This window comes from Trachurus trachurus, assembly GCF_905171665.1.
Source record: "Trachurus trachurus genome assembly, chromosome: 17".
Taxonomy (NCBI): domain Eukaryota; kingdom Metazoa; phylum Chordata; class Actinopteri; order Carangiformes; family Carangidae; genus Trachurus; species Trachurus trachurus.
Genome location: NC_139900.1, coordinates 33,683,847 through 33,700,836, shown reverse-complemented (window position 1 = coordinate 33,700,836; position 16,990 = coordinate 33,683,847). Strand labels below are relative to the sequence as shown.

General features: G+C 42.5%; 1 protein-coding gene across 1 annotated transcript in view; it reads left to right on the top strand.

Moving 5' to 3' along the window:
- Positions 1–16,990, top strand: part of LOC311000755 (receptor-type tyrosine-protein phosphatase S-like) — a 67,004-nt gene that overhangs the window by 18,901 nt on the left and 31,113 nt on the right. The window contains exons 3-6 of the mRNA XM_083991581.1: positions 106–254; positions 1,479–1,620; positions 8,497–8,685; positions 16,283–16,393. Coding sequence (XP_083847707.1) covers positions 106–254; positions 1,479–1,620; positions 8,497–8,685; positions 16,283–16,393 — 591 coding nt within the window. The remainder of the gene's footprint in view (positions 1–105; positions 255–1,478; positions 1,621–8,496; positions 8,686–16,282; positions 16,394–16,990) is intronic.

Sequence of the window (16,990 nt, the reverse complement as noted above, 5' to 3'; positions counted from 1 at the left end):
TGTAAGGGTATCCGTTTTCATGCTTGCGTTTTGATTTCTCTCCCCCCCCCCCCCATTTTTCTTCTCCGTCCCTCCCCCTCTCTCCCCCGTCCCTCTGGCTCTCAGTTCCGCCAAGGTTCACCAAGATTCCCACCGACCAGATCGGAGTATCAGGGGGCGTGGCATCATTTGTGTGCCAGGCCGCCGGAAGTCCCAAGCCTGCCGTGTACTGGAACAAGAAGGGCAAGAAGGTCAACTCCCAGCGTATCGAGGTGGTTGTCACAGTGCACAATGGTCAACTCATACTGTACTAGCATGTCTGCATTAATGGGTGTACATATGTATATGCATTGATACAGATATATTAATATACGTACCGTATTTCTCTATATTGTAATTATTATATTGTGTATTATGTATTTATTTAAACATGCTAAATTAGACACTGTGTTTAGTATTAATACTAAAAAAATCTGTATATGTTATAACCTTGTTTCTTAAATAATATTTAAACATTTGAATTTTACAGAATATGTTGGAAAATTAGCTGAGAAGATTGATACCACTGTCATGTCTGTAAATTGAATGGAACTAAATCCACAATCTTAGTTTAGCATAAAGGGGAAACAGCCTGTTTCTGTCCAAAGTAAACAAACGTATCTACACCATGCATTAGGGGAATGAAATGTAACATTCTACTAATGTATTAATTATAATTATTGTTATTAATGATAAATGAAAATCCTCTAATTATATTAATAATAATTAATATAATAATTAATAATATTTTAAAATGCTGGTAGTGGATGTTTTTCAAATTTCAGCTATTCCATATGGGGATATGAAAGATCAGTTCTCAGCAAGAATGCGAATAATTGTATTTTCCACAAATTTATATACTGTATATATTTGAGAACAACACACATTTCAAGATTTTAAGTGTTAAGATTAAGTGTAATCACTCAAGGTGAAAGCATTTCACTCCATTTTTCAAAAACTTTTAATTATACACATGAAAAGTATTATTGCATTGTGACTTACTCTCTACTATTGAATGCATTGTCAGAAAGTGAAATGCTTTCAAGCAGGCTCTTGCACAGAGTTGTTAATTCCCACTGCTCAGTAGAAGCCTGACTGTATACTTATGCAGTAATGTGACTTAACACATAGAGATACTGCATTTCAACCAGATGATCCAGATCCAACTCCCAATGTGGGTAAGTTTCTACGGTGCTGAAGTGTCTTTGTGAAAGACACTGACTTCCTGCCAGCCTCAGGATCGCGTGTACAGGTACATGCTCAGTATCTGTGCCTGACCTCTAACATTTCCGTCGAGGAGATCATGTGAAAAAAGCAAAGAGGTCAATAATGGATTTTACTATAATTATAAATGTATTTATATGATGGCAACAAAACTGACATGGAGCTTTATAGTTTACTGTTGTATGAGTGATCCATGTGTTTACTGTGCTGTGACTGATTGTGTCTATTCTGTCCAGACCATAGAGTTTGACGAGGGTGCAGGTGCAGTGCTGAGGATCCAACCGCTCAGAGCACCACGAGATGAGAACGTCTATGAGTGTGTGGCGCGCAACAGTGAAGGAGAGGTGTCTGTCACTGCAAAGCTGGCCATTATCAGAGGTGAGGCACAAAATCACACACACACATACACACACCCCATCTCCATCCTCTTCCACTTGAGTGGCCTTTTCTTTTCACGTGCACGCTCACCTGGCTTCAGACGTCTTCTTCGGTTCCCTGGGCTGTCAGTTGTAGATGTGACAATAGAGCCGTGCCACACCCAGCACACAGCAGGCTGCAGCGAACTGTTCTTTTTATAGTCCCTCCGAGTGCAACAGAGCGTGATCTGGCCACAGAGAGGGCTAGCAAGCAACGCTAGCTAACGGGTATTTCAGCCACCCAGCTTTCTGTAATCACTGCACTTCCTGGCCAGAGTGCGGGTGTTAATCTAATGTACACTGTCTCCGTGGAGGGAAACGTATCTAATGTGGTGCTCCGACATGCTATCAACTAAAGTTGCAGCGTGTGGCTGCGAGCCTGGGATCTGAGCACTGGCCATTCGCCCAGCACAGCAGGAAAGGATGAAGAAATAGAGGGATGGCTGTTTGGGCTGATACTACATGAAGAAAAATCAGGGGATTAGGCCTGGGTTTGGCACACAACCGCTTTCTGCAAGGGGAAACTGAGGAGGAGAAAGCAGAGAGAGAGGAAAAGGTCGAGGAGAGGTGAGAAGGGGTATGATGGACGGTGAGGCAGTGGGGGTAAGTTGAGTAACACAACAGGATGGCGTGAAACAATAGAGATGAAATGGGATGTCGGAGGAGTGGCGGAGGGGGTGTAGAAGTGCGGGAGATGGATGAGGATTGTGGAGTTGGCAGGGCTGTGTGGTAAGCAGAAGGCTGGTAGCCCAGGGAATAGACTCCTGTCCATCTGTTACCCGGCCCATCATCTCTGCACACACAGCCCCAATCTAAAGCACATTACCACATAAACTACACCTCGAGGGCGAGCCTCTCAGTGTGTGCGGCTGTGTGTGTCTGTTCCTGTTTGTGTAAACTTTTCTCCTACTGAGATCTGTGTACCGTGACGCCCCCGTCCCCTCTGTGACAATAGAATCAGCTGTGTTTGATTCCTCCTAATCAGCTGATGTAGTCTGTGCAGTAAACAGATTATTGGGCTGTCAGGAACGACAGCAATATCTGACCCAAAGAATCAGCCACATTCAGAGCATTACTAGCTGTAATGGTTTAATGTTTCAGACACTGGATAAGGATGCACAGGCAGTCTGCAGACAGAGGCAGTGCATCCTGAAATATCTTTTCCCACTGAAGTGTACTGTGTGTTTGCACTGTATGGATTTGCAACCATCCGATTTTCTCATCTTTAATATCCCTTAAACCATTGCAGGCAATACTGTTCTTTTTTGTATGATTTTACTGTAGTTAAGTTTTAATGAAATACCTTTTGTGTTGACATGCCTCTTTTGGACAGTATTCTCCGTGCAATCCACCATAGGCTTAGTGATATACAGTACAATACAAAACACTGTGTCATCCAAAAATGCTGTTATATGCACAAACCTCTCCACAAATTGTGTCTGGTCAGTCTTTTCAAAACAGGGATCAGCGAAGAAAAGGTCCTGCAACCTCTGAAGCAGAAAGGAGGCTTTCCATTACTGACCAAACCCCTCCACTGAAAAGCCTTTTCATCCCCTGATGTGTTCCATCTCATCATTTCGTATAATGGTTGACCGACGCTAATAGCAATGTAGTACAGTGTGAGGGGCTTGTGGTTGGCCACAGGATATGGGCTGCTGCTCTATAGGCTGCCTAATGGATGGAGTTGTGGCAGGTTATGGCCAGTGAGATCTTTCCTTTTTTTGTGTGTGTGTGTGTGCCTTTACCATCATCCTCACATATCACCCTTCCTATCCCATTACCTACTCCTACTTCCTCTCCTCACTATATCTTTCTGTCTTTGACTCTGGCGGTCTCCTCTCTGGCCCACAGCGATGTCCGTTTCTAATTTCTTCTCTCTTGTTTTATTCATTCTTTCATTTTCTCGGCCATTTATTCTCCCTGACCCTCGCTGTCTATCCAGACTCTCTCCATCTCTCCTCCTTTTGCATTTTTACAGGCTCTCGGGTGCCCCACCCCACCTCCAAACCCACCCCATCCCCTTTCCACCCAAACTGCTCTTTTCTATGGACACTGCAGCTGTGTTGTTCTGCCTTCAGGAGACGCGAATATCTGCAGTTCTGCATGTTTGAAAAACCTCTGGTGGGCGAGAGATTCTCATCACTGCAGCAGTGTGTATGTGCATCTGTGTGTGTGTGTGTGTGTGTGCGAGCGCATGTGCGTGTGACGAGGCATGAGGATTTCTTCGTTTAAGGGTGTGCATGTGCGTTTGTGCATATCTGTATGTGTATGTGGCTGGTTTGTGCAGAGTAATCCTGATTATACTCACCTCCCAGTGTCCCATTTTAGGAGAAAGGGAGGCGAGGAATGAGGGAGGAAGAGAGTGAGAGAGTGAAAGGGGAGGAGAGATGTTCTGCCACCATGGCAAACACCCTTCATATGAACAACAGAGTCAGATCAGTGATTCCCCCCAGGCGTCTGCTGCATTGGCAGACCGGCCAATATCAACTCAGCCTGCAAGAGGATTATACTCCTTGAGTGGAGAACCGGCTCTTTCATCACATATACCCCCTCATCTTCACTGTTTCTATTCCATCCTTTCTTTTTTTTTCTTACAGTTCAGTCTTCATGCGCGTTTTAATGTAATAGAGTGTTTTATGCGGGATTACTATGTTTTGTGTGTTTGGTCCCCAGCTGCTGGATCTGTGAGGAGAGGCAGGTTTAGGCTCAGGATGGTGGGGGACTCGCTGGTGGGGATTGATCCATGATACAAAGTCTGATTGTGCATTGTATTGTGATCTATTATCATAAAGGTCCATTAGCATTTAAAGTGCTCCTCCTCAGCCCTCCTGCAGTCTATAGGAGTCAAAGCATTACAGCCTCTGAAGACTGCTGAGCGCTGGCAGATTAATCCTGAATCAGGCTCCCCGAGATCACCTTTTATTCAGGCTTGTCCCGAGCACATGGGCCATTCCCCACTGAAATGAACTGAAAGATGAATAGGCAACCTGCTTCTAAACCAGGACAAATGATGATTTTCTGTGTGGAGGGGAGTGTTCGAGTGTGTGCGAGTGCATCTGTGTTTGAGTAACTGTGAGTGTGACAGGAAAATACAGAGAAGGACAGAGAGAGAAAACCTGGATTCTTGTTTGTTTGTTTGCATCATATGCATTATGTGTTTGACTCTGTGTGTGTGTGTGTGTGTGTGTGTGTGTGTGTGTGTGTGTGTGTGTGTGTGTGTGTGTGTGTGTGTGTGTGTGTGTGTGTGTGTGTGTGTGTGTGTGCGTGCACGCGGACGCATGAATTGTATATTTGCCCAGATCTGGTTGGCTCCACCGACTGGTTTCGGGCACCAGGCCTGATTGCCCTTCTGCAAACATAACCAGGCCAAAATGTACGCGCTCAACCTCTTGATACACACAAATACGCATAAACACAAAGCTCCAGGGAACAATGCTGCTTGGTCTTTGCCAATGTTCCAGCAAACGCTGTTGACACACACACACTGTTTGTATACACATGGCACATTTTTCCATAGGCTGTCTTATCAATTTAACCAGGAGATGAAAAATAAGCGCTACTTTTGCACAGCAGTGTGTGTTTTTGATAAATGATTCATTTGGTGAAAAGTGTGATCAAGGCCATGCCTACAGTATCTATTTCAAGCAGCCGCTGACTCATCCTCAAGCCCGGCTGAATACCTGTAGCCCCATATTCTCCTCTCCAGTGAACTGTACTTCACTGTCCAGCACCACAATCTGTCTGCAGGTTTATGTGCATCTGCAGAACAGATCTATCTATCTATCTATCTATCTATCTATCTATCTATCTATCTATCTATCTATCTATCTATCTATCTATCTATCTATCTATCTATCTATCTATCTATCTATCTATCTATCTATCTATCTATCTATCTATCTATCTATCTATCTATCTATCCTTTTCTCTCCTGCCTCAGTTCAAGTTCCACCTACACTCTCTTTTGCAGCATTGATAAAGACCTGACTGGAATGCAGAGCCAGACCTACACATGCACATACATACACATACATACACCTATATACATGGACACATACACACACACTTGCACCCGCTGCAGTGGCGTGCTGTAATTACTGTAACAGCCAGGGAGTCCGTGTAGCGGTAGCCAGCGGTGTGATAAAAAGACCATCTGAACCCTCTCAGGAGAGGAATGGGGTTGGGGGTGGGCAGAGGGGAGCAGATGTAGGCCCAGCGTATTCCTCCCCCCGGGGGAGCTCGCCTCCTGACCTGCCGATCGATCTCCTCCTTCCTCCTTCCTTTCTCTTTCTCTCTGTTTCATCAATGGCCGTACCACTGGCCTCCATTCAAGTGGCTCATTAGCACTGATCGCTCGGGAATGGTGTGAGGGAGGAGGAGGGAGGAGGGAGGGGGGTGGAGTCAAGGTGATCCCCTACCTCCGCTTAGGCTGTTTTGAGGCCTGATCGCCACCTGAGCCCTAACCGTGCTGTTGAGACTAACCGCGGTCCCCAGACTCTCTTCTTGGTGTTTATTATGCTCTTTCCCTTCGTGGCATTTCTCCTCTCTTTCCTCCTCTTAGCCGCGCCGCGAGGAGCAGCTTGACACTCCTATCTGACGGGGGTCTCTCAGAAAGGTGATGGCTGTGGAAAGAGAGAAAGAGAGCAATAGATCCTATCTCCACTCAGCCTCTCATCCCCATCGCAGAGCGTGTGGAAACAGATGGTGCACGTCTGTCATGTGGTTAGGTAGCAGGGGGGCTCGGAGGAGGAGAGGAGCGGAGCGGAGGAAAAACACACAGACAGTTGACGTGGCCACGGTTTGCATCTCGGACTGTGTTTTGGCTTCAGATTTGTCAGTGATGCTGGGCTCGAGCATGCAAACTTTCAATGACTTCTGTTTTGCCTGACAATCAAGATGCTCCTGCGGGTTTGATTTATTAGCCAAGCAAATTGCCATCTTAGTAATGGCTTCGCTGCTGTTGGAAGGTAGAATATATAATTACAGTCCCAGGTATGGGGGAGGTGTCTGTGTGTACGTAGAGAGAGATAGAGTGGTTAAAAGGGTAAGGAGAGCAGGAAGCAGGAGGGCTGATGGATGCTTGATTATGTGTCTGGCCATCTGGACTGTTGTCACCGAGATACTTAATCCCATTCACTAGAGAAAGTGCATGTGAATGTGTTTGTGTGTGTTTTTCCTGGATATGCCTGAACGTGTGTCGGCGCATTATTCCACACATTGCACGAAAATCTGTGAAGATGCTAATAAGAACATGGCTACAAAGACAAGTGTGAACACGCACGGACAACACACACACACACACACACCCGCGCGCTCATCCACTGCCCCCCAACGTAATCAGACATATCCAGACGCATGCAGACACATCCCAGATCGGCCTCTCTAATCGTTGGTACATTTTAACAATTACTGCTAACAAGTCCTTATTACCCCCAGTGCCCTGCCCCTCCTCTTGATCCCAGCTCCTAATTGCTGCTGCTGTTTCTGAGTAGCTCTCTGCATAGTTATTAGACAGGAATCATTACCAGCTCATAACACACAGCCACGCCATGGAAGAAAACTCACAGTTCACTGCCACTGTCACCAAACACCTGTGGTTTGAGGTTAAAAATGTACTTTGGGTGTGTGTGTACGTGTGTGTGTGTCTGTGTGTGCCTGACCTGGTTTTTTCCATTACCTAGTCATAAAATGTGATCTGATTTTCAGCCAAGTCCCAAGTGTAGACAAACACAGTTTCCCTCAGCTAATATCGCACAAACAATTATAATCGTTTGTGTCTTTATCAAACACAGTTGTTAAATATTACACAATGCTGGTGGGGGAAAAAAAACAAGTGAACCCTTGGATTTAATAACTGATCAAACCTCCTGTGGCAGCAATAACCAAAAGCATGTTCGTCCAGAAGCTATTGATCAGACTATCATGGACCCATTCCTCCTACAAAGCTGCTTCGGCTCAGACATATTCTTGGGAAATCTGGTGTGAGTATGTCCACTGGTCTGAACTCTGACTGGACTCCTCCAACAAATGGATCTTTTTTTTTTTTTATGAAATCATTTCGGAAGTCGATTTACTTCAGTGTTTATGGTCACAGCCTCTATTGAGCTGCAGCAGTTCTTTATGTAAGTCACAGTACCTCTAACCTGAACCTCCAAACTAGTTCAATTACTTTTTTCCCATCATGCACTGTGCTTTCTTTCAATAGTGTTTTCAGTTGGGACAAAGACAACACCATGATTTGTGTGTTGATTATCAAAATAATTAGTCTTTGTTCATTATTGTAAAAATAAATGAAGATCTGACCGTATTTGAGGACTAATTCATGCATACATGCAGTCATTTATCAAAGGGTTTCTATTTTTTTCACAGCTGTAACTCCTGCTGATTGGGCGGTCTGTTTATATTCCTGTAGAAACAGCTTGTCACACACATACTAAAAGCTTACTGTGTTTCCTGCCGCCTACAAGATCACCTAATGACTAGCTAGCTGTAGGAAGGACACGCTGCTTTGATGCAGGAGGATATAGTGGCTCCAATGTCCTCGCCAGTATCTCCACTTCCCAAGAGCCGGCAGATGTGAACTGGGAGGGAGGGAGGGGGGAAGGGGGCTCGCTGTGTGTGAGTGAGTCTTAGGTTTCATCCCAGAAGAAGGAAAGGAAGCATTCACTGCATAGTAGGGCTGGCTCAGTGCATGAAGATAAACCAGTCATTTGTGTAGCTGTTGCAACAATTACTGAACACATTTCTTCATCTCTGTCCACCTGGATCCCCCCCCCCAAAAAAAAAAAAATAAAATTTCTGTTAATTTTATATATATATATTGTCTCTGTCTTTCCAGAGGACCTGTTGCCATTCGGCTTCCCCAGTATTGACATGGGTCCCCAGCTGAAGGTGGTGGAGCGGACGAAGACAGCCACCATGCTGTGCGCTGCCAGCGGCATCCCCGACCCAGAGATCTCCTGGTTCAAAGACTTCCTCCCTGTCGAGCCCGGCACCAGCCAGGGTCGCATCAAACAACTCCGATCAGGTGAGTTAGCCGAGGGTCAGGTAATTTAATTTGCAGACAGGCAAACAAATGCATCTAAGGATTAGCATTGCTATCAGGTAAAATCTCTGTTGCTCTAAATGTGGTGATTATCATGTTTTAATTATGATTGAAGGGATTACATGCTCCTCTCTGTTTTTATCGACATCCTTTGGGGTTGTAAAACCTTTTTAAAGCCAATTTCATAAAAGGATAATTGTGCTGTCCTTAAGCCAAGGAAAAAAAAAAAAGCTTTTTATTAACATTTGGGAGAAAAGATTATGTCACTTTAAAGGCGCAAATGTATTTCCATTGTTGATCACAAATATCTCAAAACATGGCAGTGTGTAATTAAAAAAAGAAAATGCCAACTCTCATACACGCTTTTTAAAAGTAATTCTGAAAACGTTTGCACATCATTATAAAGTAAGTCCATTTTGAAATAAATACTTAATATAATAATGTAGCTCAAAGCAACCATAATTCTCTTTCTTTTCAGATCTCCAAATCAATAAAAACACAGACAGAAGTTTCTTCACATTAAGCATTTAACTGATGTTCCTCTTTTCTTCTGACCCGCCCCGACCAAAATAGTGTGAAATGAGCTCTGTGTCTTAAAATGTGAATGTAAAATCACATTGCCTGACAGTAAGAGGTGAAGAGGGAGGGAAGCTTTTTGGCTGCGAGGGAGAGGAAGAAAAGTGTGTCTGTGCAAACAGACAGATCTGGGGATGAATACTGAGGAATCACATCTTGCGCTTAAGACAGTTTATTCAGCTTTGTTTATGCTCCTCTGTAGATGATACAGTGTCTGCTGGAGTAGGCAGGCACGTATTTTCTCAGCCATTCTCACTCAGGCGTCCTCAGGGGGGATGAAAGTGATGGTGAGGCGAAACCATTTTGTTGTTGCTTCATCCATATTCTCTGTGCTCCTCTGTCCTGCCAGCTCTGATATCTCCCTGCTGTCAACCAATATCCTTCTCTGATCACTACTGCCCTCTGTCAACACCGCGTCTAAGGCTTCATCTCCACACTTTGCCATCACGCTGTTTAAACACATTTATGTATTTGTACACGTTCAGATTTTAAGATCTTCGTGACCTGACAGTTCACAAAGGCCCGGCCCTGTCAGGCTTTACATTCTCACACAGCACGTGTAAGTTTGCAGAGGTGGTGGCGCCGACGACAGATTTATCACATCAATTTCTTGGTCATTTCTGCAAGAACGGGTCTCCTGTGATTTCACACAGAGGTAGACGAAAGCTGCCGTTGCTTTCTAACCAGCCGCTGATGATGCCAGCTGAAATGACAACTGCAACTAGCAGATTTCAGCAACTACGGCTAGCTTGCTAATTAAAACACACACTGTCTTCAGCCAACTCAAGAGCAGAAAGAACTGAGAGGGTGTTAAATCTGCAACTGATTCTACATATGATATGATGTGTCACGTTATGTAGCGTGTCCCAAGCAAAGACGAAAACACACAAACCTAAACTCATTGGTTAGTGAGTTTTCACAATGTCTGACAATGTACTGTAACATAATATTTACTAATGATGTGTTTGGTAGCTTTGGAATTCTACCATTACTGTAGGCTAAACACGCTAACATTTGCAGCTTGGAGTTTATAAGAGATAAACGACACACTTTAATCTGTTCCTTACAATTTTTCGCATTAGTGTTTTTGGATTGGAAAGGGGATTTAAAAAAAAAAAAAAAAAAAAGACAACCTATAGGCTAAAATTTGGGTCAAAAAGATTTAAAGCTTTTAGCCTAGTGATTTACAAGTAGTTCTTAAGTTTGAAGTCAATAAGCCTTGAAATCTGTCAAATAAATCTGTGTGAGAAATTCAAGTTTGCACATGTTCAAGAGATTTGGATTTATTTAAAAATAAGACAGTGTGAATAAACTGTTAACATGTGAAAATGGAAATGAAGTTAGACAAAGACACTGTGAAATAGAAAGAGCATTTTGACCTTCTGTATACAGACAGGAGCAGAAAACTCAGGCGACTATGTAAAACTCTGTAATTTTAGCATCACACACAATAACTAAGTACAAATTTTGACCCTGTTCTCACACCTGAACCTGATTCCTGTCAATCTGCAGATTCACCTCACCATCAATTACACAGATTCTATCCACACAGTTTTTTCTTTCAGACTCATTTACACATTTACAAAATTTAATTGACTAGTAGTGACCATTATAAACTTATCTGCTTATTTATTTGTGTTAGAAGCTCAAAATCTTTTCAAATTAAACCCATAAAAAACCCTTCAAATGCTTGAGATCTTGGGTACCACTGTTTCTACAGACTCATATAGGCTACACACACACACATCAACATATTCAATATGCAGTGCTTTACTGGCCGGCCATTTGCATGTAGCTGCAGTCCTTCTTTCTTTGCCAGGAGAAACAGTTTCAGAGCCCACACCAGTTCCTGGTGTGATTCCCAATAACCTCCTGTTGTGTAAAAATGGATACTTACCGCTGTGATATATAGAAAACTGTGAGATTGCCTCTGTGTAAAATACTCTGCAGTGGCCGTGGGTGGAATTTGGTGTGGGACCAACTTTGCTGCTGCAAACAATAGAGACACGTACAGAAAAGGAAAAAAAAGCAACATTTATATAAGTGTATAAGTTTTAAAGCTCTAATATGTCTGTTGGAAACAAGAAAGACACGACCAAGGGAGCAGTATTCGTAATTACAATATACACTAATTAACTAATCATTTATGAAAAGGTGTTGTTTGGATGCTTGAAATCACGACAACAACAAAAAGCTGTGAAGGCATTGAAACAATATCTATATATATACATATATTCTCCAATGTTGTCTCTTAGTAAGGATATGTTTATAGTTTTAACTTATTTTGTCCCTAAAATAGGTTTCTCTTTGTCTGCTCTGTAGAGTGTTTAACACGCACACACACACACACACACACACATGACACTGATTCACCGGTACAGTATGTTTGTCCACATATCACATCAATGTAACAGCAGCAAGACAAATGTTCTCAGTGAGATCCCCCGCAGGCATTAATAGGATTTTGAATCACAAAAGGCATTGCAAAGCTGAACAACAAAATGCGCCCTATAATGAACCAAACACTGCAGTGAAATGACTTGGAGGAAATCAATTACAAGTGAACTACGCACAAAATAGCAGCAAGATGTGTTATGGATGAAACTCTCCTTTAAGATCTCTTTAATGGGGGCACCTTCCAAGCAATGCCTCTGATTTAATGGACGTCTTCCAGCTCTCGTTGGACGGCAGCCAGTGGGCCACAAACGTTGTTTTCTCTCTGTCTCTGCTTTTCTCTCTGTGTTAGGTCTTGGAAATATTTTTATGGCCCATGTGGGTCAGAATGAAAAATGATATTGAGAATATTACGCTCAGATCCCACGAAAGATGACTCTTAGCCACTTCACAGCCCATAAGTATCCATCATCTGTAGTGTCTTCCCACTGCAGGTAACTGGCCGTCAACAGTCGTGAACTCCGTGTGGTTACACCTACATAAAACCTGCGCGTACATGCCATTTGTTTCCTGAGGGTATAAACATATGGTGCAGTATAGAGTTGAACTTTCTCTGACATCTTCATATCTCCACCAAGTCCTCCATCTATTTTTCCATGCCATCTGCTGCGCTGGTTTATATGTGCGTGAGGAGAACTATGACAAGCTATCTGTCTATCTCTGACATTTGGGACTGAGATCTGCAGAGTTTACCTAAGCACTTAACAGCCTCCGTAGACCTACACTCTAACAGATGGCATGCAATATGGACCCTGAGGTGGACTACTGGGTAATGGACGGACCTGTCCTTGTGAAGAACTGTGATGTGATGTGATCAAAGGTTGTAGTTATGGAAATACCCACACTTTTACTCTAAAGCAAAACAGAGAAATGATGAGCAGAAAAAGACATGGTTGACTTTACTTTAATCAGCTGTAAAGATTTTTTTTTTGTATATTTTTGGGGGCTTTTTGCCTTTAATGTACGCCTGCAGTGAGGACTATAGCCTCAATACATGGGGCGGGTGCTCTACCAACTGAGCTAAACACCGCCCCCTGTAAAGATATTTTGACCAAGATTTTTCGATCAAAATTTATGACAGCAAACACTTTTTCACCTTATCCCTTATGTTTTATTGAAAGCTCTGATCAGGAATAACTCAGAAAGTGTTGCTGTATCTCAAAGACAGATATTAATGAAATTAGAGCATGATGGACCAAAAAACAAATGATTCATTTTTGGTGAAGGGCATTTTTGTCATAAATGAGAGACTGAAATGATAATTAATTTTCCAAAGAGTGAATAATAAATTCACACTTTATAATCAAGACTGAACGTGCACTAAAAATCTAGTCTTGTGTTGCCTTTAATTATTTTTCCTCGACATTTTATTCAAATGTAGAAATAAATGTTTGAATTCTAACTAGGGTGCAAATGAAACTGCTTCATACTCAGAATCTATTTGATCCCCAAAGTCTATTTTTAAATTGCTTGACGTTCATACGCTGTGATGAAAATAGAGACCACTTGTCTTGATTGTTGGTAGTGTTACAATTGAATGTCTCACCTCGTGGGAGACTGGAGTCCGCAGGTGATCTGTTTGACCTAGAAGTTCCATCCCAGCGATCGGGTTAGCGGTATCTGTTGTCATCTGATCGGCTGAGTCTCAGTCCAGAAGACACAATACACCGTCCGCGATTTCACAGTGGTTCAATTTACTGAAGTCACATCTCATTCGAGGGCTGTCAGCAGCTTCCAGACTCACTAACAAACTGCTCTGACTCGTTCTCTCTCCTCTCCTCTTACTGCTTTTTATCTTGCTTTTCCACACTGACTTTCATCATGTTTGTCCATTGCCAATTACCTGTCAACTTGTGCTTTCATGGACGTGTGTATTTTCTATGTATGTATATATACAACACCAGTCTTTCTCCATGCCGTGTTTTGCATTAGAGAAGACTTCAATTGCCAACTTCAGATTTGTGCTGATGGTTAGCCGTATGAGCTGCTTCCAGCTGTCAGATGAGTTCTTGTTTGCAGAGCTCCACCTGTCCAGCTCCATCTCTCCCCAGCTCCGTCTCTCTCCCGCTTCTCCTTCTGCCTCCACCTCCTTCTGAAGGAGAGGCTCAGCTTGTAGAGCAGATAATTTATTCCTGTTTATCTCCCAACTCTGCCCTGTACTGCGGGGAAATGAGAGATGGAAAAATAGAGAGACAGAGGAGGGCACGAGCTGTTTTCCTTCCACGTAACTGCAGAAGACAGAAGCAAATGGATGACAGCTTCAGCTTGCTGGGCCTCCTCAGCTCACTAAACACACTGAAAAACACAAAACACATACTGTGCCCCAAACCGCTGTAACAAGTCAAACTTTCCCTCCTCTGAGCCTCTAAAAACACGGTGTTTAAACTTCTGCTTTTACTGATCAGCTATTGTAGAACAATCGCAGAAACACACACACACAAACACCCACAGTCTGTCTCTGTGGAGCATTTTCGTGCTTAACTGTTTTTTTAGCTTTAATATACAAACGTTTTCTTCACCATGAGTATGTGTGTGCAGTGGTGAAGGTAATTTGTGATTACATTCACTCAAGTGCCAAGTCTCAGGTTTAATTTTGTGGTACGTCTGGGGCTGCAACTAGTGATTATTTTCATTTTTGATTTCTCTGCCCATTCTTTTGTTCATTAATCGATATGAATGTGCATCTTCAAAACAAAAGATTTTTCTTTTTCATTGGGAACAGTCATTTGGGCTTATTATTTGCTCTCTTCTTCCTTTTTCTGTTTGCAAATGCTTCATAATAAGCTGGCAAATGGACCATCAGAGGTTCACCTAAATTACAAAAGGGGAACATCCATGTCTTTTCACTTATTTCTACTTCTGTCCTCTGCCTGTGCAGATTGGTTTGTGTTTTTATGTGCTGACATTTTCAGAGATATGTGGTTTCTACAGGCACAGCTGAAAGTAATATGTCTAAAACATAAATAAAGCATGAATCATGAAAGTGTTCAGTTCGTGCTTTTGTCATTCAGGCCTTAAATGGATAGAATAATAGAAACACCATCACAAAAACACCAGTGACCACCCCACTACAGGTGGATTTACTGCTGTATTATTACAGGAGGAGATGGTGAACCTAATAAACTGAGTGTACTGTATATGGTATTTAGTTGCCAGTGCTTCAGCAGTGATGAACATGATTTTTGTGTATTTCAAGCGAAATGACCCTTTAAATTTGGCACCCTCATCAGCTACAACTTTAAACTGCTGCTAGAATGTTAATGTGTCATTAATAATAATGAAGTTATATAATGTATGATAATTTAACTTTTTTTTTTTTTTTAAGTATTATCTAACATCGCTTTTGCAAGTATTTTATGTAGTTTTGGATGCAAGACTTTAACTTCTGACAAAGTGATTTTACTTTCACTTGTGTAATGGTTCTGAACGCCTTTTCCACCACTGTGCGTAGATCAGTGTAAGGCCAGAGCCTGTTATATCTTCTGTTTGTCTACTTATCTCTAAGCATCTCTTACAAGCCAGATGCCTCTTATCAGCCCCACACAAGATATGATACAAAACATGATGCTGTATATCAGACTCAAACTTGCTGTGCAATGCGCGCATGTGTATGAGAGAGCGTGTCTGTTTATCTACACAATTTGGTGTGTTGTATCCTTGTGCGTGTTCTGAGTTGTGTTTCTTTCCTCTCTGTGCAGTATAACAGCAGAGTGTAATCCTTGGTTTTGTGCCTCTTCCTCAGGCTCCATGTCAAAGTCAGTTTCAGATGAGATGAATGTGACAGAGCAGGCTGAAGAGCAAAAAAAACAAAAAAACACTGCTGGTAATTCAAAAGGCTGTTGAAAAAAAACCCCAGTAAGAATAGCACCTTGTGATACAAAGGAAACAAAAGAATACCTGACGAGGTCTGTGTGTAATTATAGCACGTTTAGGAAGACACTGTTTATCGCATTGAGATCAGAGTAGGGAGAAAGAAATTGAGGGAGTAAAGGAAACAAGCTGAGGAGTTAAAGAGCATCGTCGGGTCGATGCTCTGGGGTAGAGCTGTGTAGCTGCTGCCAGTTAGCTGCCAAGATAGAAACAGGCTTTCTTCATGGCAGCGAGTCTGCTGCAGGAGGGATCTCTAGCTTGTAAAGGGGTACACAACAAAAGCCCCCTAAAGTGTCATCTAAGTTTTAAAAAAGTAATTTTAAGACTTGTTTTTGACTTGCAAACTTTTCGGAAGGAATATCTGATTTCTGAACTGCATTGCCATTTCTGTAGGAGAATGAGGGTAGTCGGAGAGAAGAGGAGAAAATAGGTCTCTGTTTGAGAAAAATAAAAATAAAATACAACTACTGGTACATGAAAGTGTGCCTCGCAGAAATAACAACAACACTGATGTTTTAGTAAAAGAGGAGAGGATACCACAGGGTCAGATATCTCTCAACAGTGAAATATCAACAACATCTTAGAGAAACAAAGCAGATGATGCAAAGTAAGGCTTAAATATTTTCTACAAACTCGACTGAATATCTGCTTGTGTTTCTGTTTGGTTTTTTTTCTGCAGGAGCCTTACAGATTGACAACAGCGAGGAAACAGACCAAGGGAAGTACGAGTGCGTGGCCACCAATTCTCAAGGCGTGCGCTACTCCTCCCCTGCAAACCTTTACGTGCGAGGTAGGACCTGAACACGGAAACACACGTGCACACGCACACACATGCACAGAGACAACACGCAATAAATCACTGCTGTAAAGGTGCTCTTGGGATTAATGAAGTTATTTTTTCTCAGTAACTGTGCTCTTAAACAAGTTTTACTAACCCATCCATTGTCTACAATATATGTTGACCCTGTTGTTTGGTATTCTCACAACCACCTTTAACAAGTCCACCTTAAACCTTGGTGTGAGCTCCTACAGCTGAATCGAACTGAACCTGAATTTGGGGACACACCTCGGTTTAACTGCATGGAAACATCACTGATCTGTCTACTAAAATGGTTTCTGTACTAGAGGCACAAAAATGCACATTTTTGATTGGCAATTTGAATGAAATTAATGAAACAGAATCAGGATATAATTTACTTGTAGATAGATTTGCCTTAATGACATCTGTGCGCCCACATGATCCCTGTTTAACTGATTCTAGCCTCTGGACTGTGGGTGCTGCTGTGTCTCTGGCTCACTGCTGGAAGACCACGACCAATGTTCAGATTTACAAGTTCTAGTTTCTATGTCAAGTGGGATATCAGAGAAGTGTGTGTGCGATGTGTGA